Here is a 13532-nt window from a genome sequence, read left to right as displayed (position 1 = left end):
TGTAAACTGTCTTGTTTAAATGTCTTTGTAGGTAACAGAAACTATTTTTCTGGCACAGCACAAATAATCTGTGGCATCTTCGTGTGACCCCTGATGGTTTTGTGAATGCCTGAGGCAGTGCCGGCATTTTAATGTCAATAGTTTTGTGTAATTTTGTTGTTAGCTAGAATTTGCAAAACAAGTTTATCTTTTTTAAAATTTGGATTTCAAGTTGGATTTCGAGGCTCATGAAAACGAATCAGCTTCAAACTTTTGAAAATTAATTTTTTTCTTTTTATTCCAAAAAGTGAAAACAAAATATTTTACTGAAAAACAAAAACAGTAGATCAGTGTCTGGATGACATAACTCATGATGTCACTAATGACATCACTCAGACAGCCACAGTTTGAAGGTCCGATCGTAGGAACAGGTGGCGATGAGTTTCCCATCAGGTGACACGTCGACGCCCATCACCTGAAAACACAAACAGGTCAGAGATCGCCAGCAATTAGGAGCGCCCGAATGGACCAATCAGAGCACAGCGCTCATACCTTCCCCTCATGCCCAGCAAGTGTCTTCAGTGGCATCCAACCCGGATGACTCCAGACCTTCGCTGTGTTGTCGTATGCACCCGTCAACAGGAAGTGCCCGTCTGTAGCTGCAAACACAGGAAGTACGGTCACATTAACAGGAAGCAAGGTCAGTAATATTTAGTTTTGTTGAACAATAACGTTTTTTACGTTGAAAGCGGACGGCAGACAGCAGGTTCTGGTGGGCGGGGACTGTGTAAAGGCACTTCCTGTTTCTCAGCTCCCAGACCTTACAGGTGTTGTCTCCACTTCCTGTTGCCAGGTGATACCTGAGTGGAGAAACATTATTGAAGCTGTTAATTCTGATCAAACCGTGAAATTTATCATTTTAACATGTTTACAACAAAAACAATCTCTTCACTTCCTGCAGAATCCCGATTATTGATTCGGCTGTGTGTTTTGTGTGATGCTTTGTGATTGGCTGACCCGTTGGGGGAAAAGTGCAGGCTGTAGATCTCCTTCAGGTGACCCTCAAGGAACACCACGCAGCGTCCCGTCCGGAGGTCCCACACCCTGCCAAACGCATCCAGGCCACTGATTGGACCACAGACAGAGAGAGCTGATTTGTTAGTTACAGAGACGTGCTGAGACGTGCTAGAGCAGGGGTGTCAAACTCAAATACACAGTGGGCCAAAATTCAAAACTGGAACTAAGTCGCGGGCTAACGTTAATATTTATTGAAATATATTTATTGCTCCAGATATAAGAATGAATCTTTTCTTATGGACTCAAACACGTTTTGCTGAAAAACTGAATATGGAACAAGCAAAGCTTAATACTAAACAATATATATATTAGCTGTATAACACCAGTAGGCCAGCTCTGATAGTAATTTGGTATGGCTTCGTGGGCCAAATGTAAGTAGGCTGCGGGCCAAAGTTGGCCCGCGGGCCAGAGTTTGACACCTATGTGCTAGAGGATGTTGTAGCGTTTGTTTACCCTGTAGCAGCCAGAGAACCGTCAGGGTGAAAGGTCAGGTCGTGGACACCTTTGCTGTGACCTTCCTGATGGAGGATTTCCTCCTGAACCTCCAGATCCCAGAGACGCCACGAGTAATCGTAGCTGCACTCCACACGGACAGGAAGTATGTCACACACAGAAAAAAATATTTCTGTGTTAAACTCAGAGTAAAACTTTCGAAGTAAAATGGAAAAATTTTTTAAGGAGAGAAAGTAGGTGGTGCTTAGTGTTTGAGCATGCTCTGTCTCTACACGTTACACAGGTATTTTGACTCATTACAGTAAGAATGAATATTCAGAGTAATTTCTACTTTACCAGGTTGTACCCAGGAACCGTCCTGACGGATGCCACGACACCCGAGAAACTCGCTCGCTGTGGCCTTCAATGTCTGCCACTGGCTCATCACTACAGCAACCAGAGACACAAAACCATTAATTACTGATAGGATATGAATCAGACCCCACCCCCAGTTACCTGCCCCTTGCCCTCACCTTTCCAGGTTCCACAGCTTCACTGTGCCATCAGCAGCACACGAGGCCAAGCTGACATCTGATTGGTTAAGAGAAACTCCGGCCTGGGGGCGGAAGACGAAGGCACCCACATTGGTGTTGTGACCTTCAGCCAATCAAAGAGCAGGACAGAAAAGGGCGGAGCCTCAGACAAATGATTCACAAGTGATCAAAGTATTGATCAGTTATCATTTAAACCCTCTGGGGTCCAGCATTTTTGACTACTTTTTGATTTCACATTTAAAAACTGTTTACCTTCTCTTGTTTGGTATCATTCTTTTCAGCACAACCTCACATGTTTAACAGTTATTTTTTCATTTGACATACTGTATTAACACAATCAACACAATCGTCTCATTGTTTTGACATGCAAAACAAAACAATCGACTACACTACACAAGATACACACAACTATTTTATCGATCAATTACAAGCCCCCTTGTAATCATCATATAATGTTTGACATTTCTGTGGCAATAAATCTGAAACCTCTAATTTATCTCACTAACAACTAATCAACAAGCAATTCCAATGTAACCAACAACAAAAACAAACATTAAGCACTGCCCACCTCTGAGTGTCCGAATCAGGTTGCAGTCAGGGACGGACCACAGCTTACACAGACCGCTCCTGGAGGTGTTAGCACGTTAGCATTAGCTTCAATACAGCAGTTAAATAAGCTAACATTTACTCATGCTAATGCTAACTGTTTGCATTTTATGCTAGTAGTGGGCGGTGCTTGTTACCAGGAGGCCGTAGCCAGCATTTTGGAGTCGGGGCTGAAGTGGCAGAAGCTAATTGGTCGATCGTCCCCAATCTGACTGCAGAAGTTGTTCAGATTCTGAAGAAGCGGAAGAGGGGGTGGTTAGTGCTGCTCATGCTCACTGAGAACGAGGACATTCGCTGTGACACTCAGAGTGTTGTTTTTGGTGTGCTGCTATCTGCAGTTAATAAAATTGACTCACCCTCAGGCTCTTGTGCAGCTCTTGTTGTCGGATTGTTTTGGTTGCCTCGGTAACTTCCTTCTGAGTGCGTGCAGCCTCCAGGCGCCTCATTGCTCTGATGGACCAATCACAGAGATAAGGAGCTATAGCCAATGAGAATCAACCAACTGACATGATATTTTTATCATTTCTTCTTGACAGATCCTGGCGGCTCATTTACCAAGTCTCAAATACTTTAAGATCGCAGTGTGCGATTGTATGTATGGAAAGTCTAAGGAGTCAAACGCGTTTCTGTACAAGTGAAGACTCTGTTATCGTCCACAATAATACGGTATGAATTCCCGCAACAGGGATATTATTGCCATAGCAACACTGTGTTTAAAACTAGGGGTGCCCAGCTATGTCTGACAGCCAGAGCCGTGTGCCCACCTCCGAGGATGAGTTAGTAAATAGGAAGTTGTCTTGAATCATGCTCAATTATCCAGGTAAGTAAATCCCCCAAAAATTATTCTGTTCATCTGGACGTAGTGTTTGCAGTGGGAGAAACGTTTAGTCACTCATCCAATGATTTCTTCAGTTCAGCTGAGTGCAGGTTTCCCCAACCATATAAGCAGTACATTTGCACAATGACTGAAACTAGCCCACTGAATGAACAGCGGGCTGTGAGGTCAGTTTCAGCAAAAGGGCTGAACTTTGCTGTGACACCAAGACGAAATCCCACAAGTGGAACTGATCACAGCCACAGAAACAGCCATTCAAAACTACAACATTGCAACTGCGGACGAACGTTTCCATCCCATATCAGCATGGAGGACAGGAAGGCAGTCACATCACTTAGTAATGACAACAACATTATCATCCTTCCAGCAGACAAGGGTAGGTCCACAGTTTTGCTAAACCATAAAGACTATGATGAGAACATTTTGTCACTACTCAGTAACAAAAATAGGAGGGTGAGAGATTGTCTGAAGCTGTTAGACCAAGACAATGCTATTGACCGGACCTCATACCACAGGCTATACCCAGGGGAATCTACACCAAGTCTGTATGGTTTACCTAAGATACATAAACAGAGTGTACCTTTAAGATCAATTGTCTGTATGATCAACTCGGTCACCTATAACATCTCAAAGTTTCTGGCTTTGATCCTCAACCTGTTGGTAAGCAGCTCTGAACACCACATCCAGAACTGGATGTGTCTTAATTCCACCTATTTCACATACAAGGGTCAGTATTACAGGCAGAAACATGGGTGTACCATGGTTTCCCCAGTTTCACCCATTGTGGACAACTTGTACATGGAAGAAGTGGAAAAGAGGCCTCTGTTATCCTATCCTGGAACACCACCAAGTCATTGGTTCAGGTACTCTGTGGACTAATACATCAAATTCACCAGGGAGGATATAAAAAGTGGCAGGTTAGCCTTCTTAGACTGCGAGTTTTCCATCAGTAATGAGGGACATTTAAGAGCTGATGTGTACTGTAAACCAACGCATAAGGATCTGTATTTAAGGTTTGACTCTCATCATCCACTGGAGCACAAACTGGGTGTCATCAGGACAACACAGAGCGAACACCATCACCACAGATACAGCGGCCAGGGAAGAGAAGAACATCATCTCAAGAAGGCCCTGAGTAAATGTGGTTAACCCAGCTGGACATTTGTCAAAGCTGGGAAAGCGCCTAAAGAAAGCTCCAGCTGATCAAGAAGAGGAAAACAACAACTGCTGTCTAAGTAAAAACCCTTAGTGATCCCATACTTGTCAGGAGTATCAGAACAGTTGAGATGCATTTTCTCAAAAGACTGCATCTCTCTGGCTTTTAAACCCCAAAACACGCTGCGCCAAAAATTGGTCCACCCCAAGGATCGGGTCCCCCGACACAAACAGAGTAATATAGTGTACGCTTGTTAAGTGCCGGGAGGATTGCAAGGATTTATACTTGGGGAAAACCAAACAACCTCGGGCAAAGCAGATGGCACAACACAGGAGACCTAACTCATCAGGCCAGGACTCCCCAGTCTATTCACACCTACAGACCAGTGGACACTCTTCAATGATAAGGATGTACACATCCTGGACTGGTTTGGGTGGGGAGTCGAGGAGGCCATTTATGTGAAAAGGGAAATCCATCTCTAAATCGAGGAGGGGGCCTAAGGGTACATCTTTCAGCTTCTTACAATGCTGTGATTGCAGCCATTCTGTAACTCTCTGTGAATGGTACTCATGGCCATTGATGAATGATCACTGATCATGACAATTTGCATTTTTATGATCAAGAAACTGACCTCACATTGTTTGTCAGTGGTTGTAGTTTCTGTCATTGTGCAAAGTTACTGTTTATAAGGTTGGGGAAACCTGCAGTGAGCTGAGACTGAAGAAGGTGAAAACAGCCAAAATCACATTATCAAGTATGATCAGGCTACGATGGAGGAGATATCAGCAATGATTCCACTGAATGTCGCTGGAAAACTGGTCATCTGCATGTCATGTGACAGAGCCAGTTGTCACTGATGTGGTCACAGTAGCTATTAAAAAGTTTGTAGCGTCTTTACTGTCCAGTAAAAACTAAAAAGTGCCTATTGTGATTTGGCGCTATATAAAGAAAACTGCCCCTTTGAGGGCAGAGCCAGGACAAGCTGGACAGATTACATCTCTCAGCTGGTCTGGAAACACCTCGATGTTCCCCCAGATACGATAGTGGCCGCGGAGAAGGTCGGGGCTTCGGTCCCCTGTCCCGTGACTGGATCCCGGATAAGCAGAAGAAAATGGATGGAACGAACTGAATCGACCTGCACACAACATCCTGACAGGAAATTTCTCTGACTCCGAGCGTATTCAGCAATTATTTGACAGTTTTACTTCAGATTTACAGGGGAAACCCAAGCTCAGTTACTCTGCTGCTTAGATTTATTCTTTTACCCGTGCATGTGGAAAGACTAAATATAATATTACCGATTGGTTATTGGTTGTTAGGGATGGGTATCGTTTAGGTTTTATCCGATACCGGTGCCAAATCGGTACTTTTGAAACGGTGCCGGTGCTCAAACCGGTGCTTAAAGAATAGAGAACACAAAATTGGTCCAAAAACCTCTCATGTTCAGCTGTTTTTTTGTAAAAAGATAACAATGTTAGCCTTTTCTGCAGCTATAGGGGATTTATGGCATCACTCTTGGCTGGAAGCAGTGCTTAATCAATGGAAAAAACACAAACTTTGTCCAAAAACCTCTCATGTTTAACTGTTTTCCACTTTTTCTTTGGTCATTTTAGCCTTTTTGGCCAGGGTGAAGGGAGTATCTGCCATCAAACAAGAGGACAGCCGCATGTAGCTATGATGATGTTTGCTAGTTCACCTTACATGCATTAATGTAATAAGTGGTTAGCCTACTCAACGTAAATTACACACGAACAACATTAAGCTACTCACGCAGAGAAGAACGGCTGCTGCTGCATCATCCTCATCATTTCTGCTACACTGGCAGGGCTAGGGGCCAGGACTCTCCTCTTCGTGTTTTTGGGGGATGTTGCTAACTCCGGGTTTTAAAAAAAACGCTATGCGTCTCCAGGTGTTTCATCGGATTCGAGGTGTTACCTCCTTTGCACAGTATCACAGTATCAGCTTAAAGCACTTGTTGCAGGCTGCTGAGTTTGCATCTTTTGCTGTGAAGTACAGCCAGACTTTTGACCGCTTCGCCTTGGGCATTTTTAATCTGTAGCTCTGCTCTAAAAGAACGTACGTACCTGGGCCCGCCTACTATCCTCGGAAACGTAAAATGATTGGCTAGAAGTGTATCACAGCTCAGGAAAAAAAAAGCACCGAAATAAAGCACCGAAATGTGCGCTGCTTTTCGGTCTGGTTACTACCGTTTATGTCAGAACACACCGGTACCCATCCCTATTGGTTGTCATGGTGATATGGCTGTTCATGAAACATAAAACACAGCATTCAGTGGTGAAGGTTAAGGTTGATGTTTACGTCTTCACCAGGCGGGTTTGAGACGGAGGGATTTTTAGCTCTTTTGTCCTTCTGTGATATAAGGACTCAGTGTGGTGCCCTGCCTAGTTACTGAGAGAGGAGTCTGGTAGAAGCGGTGCACTCAGTGGTTGTCTTTGCTCCTCCTCCTCTCACACTTTGATAATGACTCACCGGGGAAGAGAATATCTGGCCAACCAGAGCCGAGCATCCTTTAGGGAAGCGGAGCCTTCGTGGTACCATGTCTGCTGGCACTGTGATTGGTCAGAGAGAAAATGTTTAGATCATGCAGCCAGGTGTTCTGAAGCCCCACCCACACTCCAGGTCAGCTGACCTCATCCTGCGACCTCTTCGCTCGCTCTTCGTCCTTCCTGGATTTCTTCAGAGCGTCCGGACCGACCACGGACAGCACACTGCGCAGCCTGAAGACACACACACACACACACTTTTACTTCCTGTCTGCTTCCTCCCTGTCACACTGACCAAGTTTGACAGGTTTTTTAATTAAATTATTGGCCCAAAATATTCCTAAGATGACTGCTGAGAGTGTTTTACAGAAGATTACAGAAGTTATTTTGCTCCACCTTTCGCGGCGGTCAGCTGGTCCCTCTCCAAATAACGTGATTGGCTCCCCCAGTGCACGGAGGCCGGCTTTCACCTCAGCATCATCAGTGGACACAGTGATCTGTCGGGCTCGTCGCCGTCGCTCAAACTCAGCAAGCGCTTCCTGCTGCCGCTCACTGACCCGCTCCTCAATCTCCAGAGTCTCCCCTGCAGGGCATCAAGGAAAAACAGAGTCAACCAAATTCCTGCTATCAATTAATCACAGATCTGATTGAGCAGATATTATTGATCACATGATTGATCAGAGCCTTGACTGTCGGCACTGTGATCAGCAGAGGGTGGAGGTTCTTCTAATTTCTAATAATTTTTAAGAGACATTTTATCAGAGAAACTGAACAAACTGCTAACCTGATGAGATGTTGATGTTTCCCGCCTCAATTCCCGCCCTGACTGCATCACTTCCTGTTGCTGAGCTGCTCGCCACATTGGCGCTCAGACGCTCCCGCTCTTTCTCCTCCAGGCTTCCATAGAAAACTCTGCTCTTCTTCACGGCCGGAGCCACATCCTCCTCATCGGACATATTGACTTCTTTTTTCTGGAGAAACAACAAAAACACATGAGGAAGATAAAGGTGACATTTTTAATGACAAAAAGAAAAACTGCTCAGAAGAAAAACCTTATTGATCCATTGAGCAGCAGCAGAGTGGCTGAAACGCAAACAATCACCCTGATCAGTAATAAGTGATCAATCAGCAATGTCAATCAGACACAGTAGCAGATTCATACTATACTTGGAACACCTTTATTTTTAACTTCCTGTTTGAGCTGCTGCAACTTCCTGCTCAGCTTCACTCGCTGCTGTCGGTCAGACAGAATGACATGCTCACAATGATCAGCATCTGTTACAATGATGAAATGACCTTAATGCACCTGCTGACATGTTAATCTCACCGCAGAGCTCCACCTCACTGGCCTACAGGTGTGGGTCACAGACAGGTGCTGCACCTGAGGCATGGATTTCCTCTCATCCAGGTAACTTCAGGTTATGCTGGGTTTCTGTACTATTATGGTCAGAGACTTCCTCCTCGTGTAAATCACTGTGGTAACTGATGGGATTTACCCCAGGTTAGAGATCAACAGGTATGAAATCACGCCTACTGACCAATCACCATTCCTGGATGATCCCTCAGAGCTCTGCAGGGAGAGTTGCAGGGTGCGTTTCCCTGGTCGTCAGTAGTAAATACTCAGTTTTATTCCTGTTTAAGCATCAATATCTGAGCACAAAGCCCCTTTTCCATTAGTACGACTGGTTTTCCATAACAATCAAGTACCACCTGATCTGTGTGATCGTTGTTATAGCAACGCTGCTCAGTTTCCTGTGAAGTAATTAATATCCAACATGAATGCTACAACAAAGGTGGACGTGGAGGCGACGATATACCTGCTGCTCGGTCTGTGGCTTTTCGTTAGACTCAGGGAACAGGACATTATTCTTTGTAGCCATTTCCTTTCGTTGCCTGTTTTCAAAAATGACATTTTAGATTTTCGTGAACAAGACGCTCTCATGACTCATTGAGTGACGCCACTGACCAGCCAATCAGCGGCATGCAGTCTGACGATGTCACATTTAAGTACCTGCTTGGAACCCCAGCCCGGCAGATATTAAAAAAAGTACCTGGTACCAGGTACTATGACCTGATGGAAAACCCTGGAAACTGTGGTGAGTACTAATGGAAAAGGGGCTTAAAACACCTGTGCTGTACCTGATGACCTCAGGTCGAGTCAGTTTTTAGATTTAATTTAGTCTTCTTAAACAGCAACGTGTCTGCAACTGAGAGAAAAACACTGCATTAATGTTTCTGGAGTAAGTTATGTTAAGAGTCCATTTTTAAGGTTCCTCACTGAGAGACCTGACCCACAAGGATCTGCGTGGTGGCCACACTCAGACCTGTTCCAAACACTAAGGAAAGGAGCTTCAACGCTTCCGTTGCTGAACAGACGAGACACTGGAGCATTCTTTATGAAAATGGAGGAGTCCCATAATTCATAGCGACAGACTTATCTGACCATGAAAACAATGATATAATAACCAAAGTGGAGCAGAGCATGAAAATTTTCATCATAACTTTTCCATTTCATCCACAAGGTATATATATATATATTCATAGTTTTTAACAGAAGCTGTTAAACTCACAGCTGAACTCTGAACATCACACTGCTGGAAAACTACTTCCTGTTGAGTTGTTACTGCATTAAGAACAAATTTACATAAACTCTCTAAACATTAAGAACTCTATGAGCTGTTCAGTAAGTTTAAGCTTGTGAATATTCATCCAGTTGTAATACACTGTGTACCACCGTTGCGCCTCGTTTCAACGTTTAAGGCGTCTTCAGTAAATCCAGCAGACTTTTGACCTCCATCAGTACATCTGAGTCTTTGTTCTGCTTTAAAACTCCACCCTGGTTTTTCACAGGCTTTGGCACGACAACGGCCTTCGCAGAATCAGGCTGAGAACATGCTGTGCTGAATTCAAATTGGTGATTAGTTTGAAGACCGCGGACATATTTACAGGCGCCGCTCTAGGTGACCTTTGACTCCGTCCCCGTGTTAGGGTCAATGATAACGAAAACAGAACTTCGTAGTTCAGACCTCTAAGCGTCCTCCTGCAGCTCTGCACCGATCAGTAATCGCTAACTCCTCACCGTTTCTCACCTGTGTGTTTCAGGTAAAGCTTCGCGCTCACCGGAGTCAGTGGACAGCGCGAACCCAGAGCCTCTTCAAGGGCTGAGTGTCTGTAACGTGCCGGAGCACGCGCTAACGGATGAGGGGGTAGAGCAGAGTATGGCTGATTTACGCTTTGACGTCTCTCTCACCTGTGCAGTTGAACACAGCGGCTCAGAATGCCGTTAAACCGTTCAATGAGAGAAACTTACCGGAGGAGACGAAGGACACACCGACGCGGAGCACCGTGACCCGGAAGTTCTTCCCTGAAGTGCCACCGGGTCAGAGGTTGCACACTTCCGGTGGACGCAGCAGCTGCAGAAAATAAACAGAGAGAGAAACTGCGGGAAAGAGCATTACAACTCCTCTATCAGGTACCTGCACACCTGTTCACACTGAGGGTATCCGCAAGGACTGTCCGTTACCGGTCACTGTAACGTCACTGCGACTTTACTTTAGCGCAGCTTAGCTTAATTTAGTTTAGCTTAGCTTAGCTTCTGTGAAACCCATCTGCGTGCGCACAGTGCGCATGAGTGGCGACTTAAGGAGCGGCAAGGTTAGGGGTCAGAGGTGAGACTGTTATAGATATTTCAGCAGCCAGTCAGATGAGACCATTAAATGTGTCTGTATAACCTCCAGAGCATCCTTTAGAAAAGCAAGCGAGCTAATCATGCTGCTGGTTCCTGTCTGAGCGGTAGGTGTAGTTTATTTAGTTTCTATTGCTTTAGAAGCAGTTGGACGCCCTGAGCTCCGCCCTGAGGCCCTTACCCCGGGAATCTCTCGGTTACCCTGACGTCAGTAATCAGGAGACTTCGGGAGTCAGTGTTGCTGTGGTGATAAGTTACCTGGACTCCTGCTGTGGCTTGATATCAATACGTTCACCATCAGGATCAAACACAGAGATCAAACAGTGTGATCAATGATTCTGATCACAAATATCAGGAAACATTTTTTAGATCTGGTCGATCCTAATTATTGATCTGATGGAAACGATAACTGAAGCTGATTGCTGTTATTGATCAGATTTCAGAATTAATTAAAGCTCCTGTGTCTGAGCTAATGATCTATTGAGTCGGTGTTGTTGAAAGGTTGAAAAGCCAAATGGCTGCTCTCTGGGACTCTAAGTTTAACCTTCATCACTTGACTTTTTTCCTTCCTCTGAAAACTTTTGAAGTCATCCTGCTCGATGTAGGCATCATCATGACAACAGGAGTTGTAGTTTTATTTTTCAATTACAGCCAGATGTTACAGCCTCATGATATTCACAGTAAAAACACAACAGCTTGTTTCTTTTTGTGCCACCATCAACCTCAAAGCCCGTAAGGATAAGCTAAGATAACCCTTTATTAGTCCCACACGTTGGAATTTTTTTGGTCACGAAAGCATCTGGAAATAGGAAGGGTTCTGATTGGCTACACTGACTTCAATAGAACCGTGAGATGTTTTATTTTGAAAATGTCCAGGAAATGTGTGCAGTAAATCATATTCAGCAGGTTTATAGAACATTGAACTTGGAGGTGAATCATTTTCACCATTTTCACCATTCAGTAAGCATGTCAAAAAGCAAATCTGATCACTCAATCCATGTATTGATCGTCTGCTTTCAGCCTGGACTCTAAGTGAAAATGTTGAGGAGGAAACCGACTCGTCTGGAGCTTAAGATCGACGACACTGAGGAGTTCGAGAGCGTCAAGAAGGAGCTTGAGGTCTACTCACTTTTGTACCAATCAATCAATTAATCAGTAATAGTAAATGAGAATGAATAACAATCAGTAACATCTGACACTTTAAAGGAAGTAAACTTCAAACAGGACATTATCAGGTTTTCTTTTTCTTTAGGCCAGAAAACGTCAGCGAGAGGAGGCAGAGTCGGGAGGTGGAGTGGGTGGGGGATCTGTAATTGGTGTTGATGTAATTGGGGGTGGAGCCTCTGCCTCAGCATCGTCCTCCACAGCCGCATCAAGGGCAGAGCTTATCAATGAGCGAATTGGCTACAAGCCCCACCCTAAACCGGCGACCCTGCCGACCTTATTTGGAAGTTTACAGTTTTAATGATGAATAAAGTTTGAGCAGAAAAATCTTTGGAGTTTGGAGTATCGTTTTATTTTAAATGAGCAAACATAAAGAATCTCAGAGTGAATCAGAACCCCCCCCCCCCCCCCCCCAGCATCATGTGACCTGGTCAGTCAGATGGTCTCCAGTAAGTGGGCCAGAGATGGAGTTCCTCGGCTTTCCTGCCTCAGTCAGGCTGGACTTTATTGACACAACAGCGTCTGACAGCTGTTGCACATTCATACCAAGCTTTTCTTCACACACACAACTGTGTTGTATTCAGTCTGCATTCTTCATATTTTATTTTACCATTTTATATTTAAAATGTCTACTTTTTATCCATGACTGTGGTTGTCCAGAGACTGCCTGTTGTGTGTTAATTCCAGTTGATAAAACTACCAAGTGGAATTAAAACTATTATTTTACCGCTCTGTGCACTAAATCACCTAATTAACTGAAGAATCTGCTGCATTTAGCTCATCTTCTTAAGAAGCGCTGCATTCTGTTTTTTGTCCTTTAGACATTTTTATCACCATTTGATAAGATTTCCACGTGACCAATACAGGTGCTGTGTTGTTGTACGGCAGTGAGATGCCAAACTATGTTTATGGGAAGAAAAAATTTAGACTCATGTGTATTCATGGTGACAGGAGGCCATCTCTGGTGCTGTTTGACAGTTTACATTTTTGGCTCAATTATGATCTAGTGTACAATCCACTAAACATAATTTTTTTCAAGTCTGTAAAAATTTTGAAACCAAAATGCTAAATAAGGTCCCGTTTCCACTTTTAACTCAGACGAGAACTGAGCAGTTGCTTTTTTCAAATGTATTAACATTATTTTATTTGCACATAAATGTGTTTTCTCCACTTATACTTCCTCATAAATTCTGCATTTGCATCATCTTTTTTATAATCAACTTAATTTAAATAAATACACTTCTCTCATTCAGTTAGCGCTTTATCCTAGTTATGTAAACAAGAACCATTCACCACTGATTTGATGTCCAGAACGAACCTAGTTCAGACCCTCTCCACCTTCTTCATCCAGGTTACCTGCAATGTCTTTAAAATCCAGCAGATGTTGTTCTTGAGCAACACATCACCACAGTTATGACTATCGGGCATCACCTAGGGCTCAGTTCGTTATAGCCAATTTACTCCTTAACTCACCTGCTTAAAGTCTGCATAGAGGCATGGCCTCTTTGGCTGATAGGTGAAAAGCAACTCAGTGGTGTAG

At 44.1% G+C, this 13532-nt stretch overlaps 2 protein-coding genes across 4 annotated transcripts; one reads left to right on the top strand and one right to left on the bottom strand.

Moving 5' to 3' along the window:
* Nucleotides 1-250: 250 nt before the first annotated feature.
* prpf4 (pre-mRNA splicing tri-snRNP complex factor PRPF4) lies at nt 251-10572 on the bottom strand. 3 transcript variants are annotated; one of them, XM_080874348.1, is made up of 16 exons: nt 10454-10470; nt 10233-10334; nt 7928-8114; nt 7540-7726; nt 7290-7377; nt 7130-7209; nt 3005-3098; nt 2786-2880; nt 2611-2669; nt 2022-2145; nt 1846-1935; nt 1510-1632; nt 997-1104; nt 721-839; nt 532-638; nt 251-454 (listed from the first exon to the last, which is right to left on the bottom strand). In XM_080874348.1, exons 3-16 carry the CDS (start codon nt 8097-8099, stop codon nt 368-370), a joined length of 1533 nt encoding a protein of 510 aa, XP_080730474.1. In that variant the 5' UTR covers nt 8100-8114; nt 10233-10334; nt 10454-10470; the 3' UTR covers nt 251-367. The 3 variants fall into 3 exon arrangements, with proteins under 3 accessions (XP_080730474.1, XP_080730473.1, XP_080730472.1); XM_080874347.1 differs by lacking the exon at nt 10233-10334 and having other exon boundaries at nt 10454-10572; XM_080874346.1 differs by lacking the exons at nt 10233-10334; nt 10454-10470 and adding an exon at nt 8961-9038.
* Nucleotides 10478-12321, top strand: cdc26 (cell division cycle 26 homolog). The gene is made up of 3 exons (XM_080874349.1): nt 10478-10615; nt 11849-11947; nt 12081-12321. The coding sequence occupies exons 2-3, from the start codon at nt 11867-11869 to the stop codon at nt 12291-12293; spliced, it is 294 nt and encodes a 97-aa protein (XP_080730475.1). The 5' UTR covers nt 10478-10615; nt 11849-11866; the 3' UTR covers nt 12294-12321.
* Nucleotides 12322-13532: the final 1211 nt, after the last annotated feature.

This window comes from Rhamphochromis sp. 'chilingali' (assembly GCF_963969265.1).
Source record: "Rhamphochromis sp. 'chilingali' genome assembly, chromosome: 2".
Classification (NCBI taxonomy): Eukaryota; Metazoa; Chordata; class Actinopteri; order Cichliformes; family Cichlidae; genus Rhamphochromis; species Rhamphochromis sp. 'chilingali'.
Note: the sequence above shows the minus strand (reverse complement) of the source record. Positions and strands in the feature narration are given on the sequence as shown.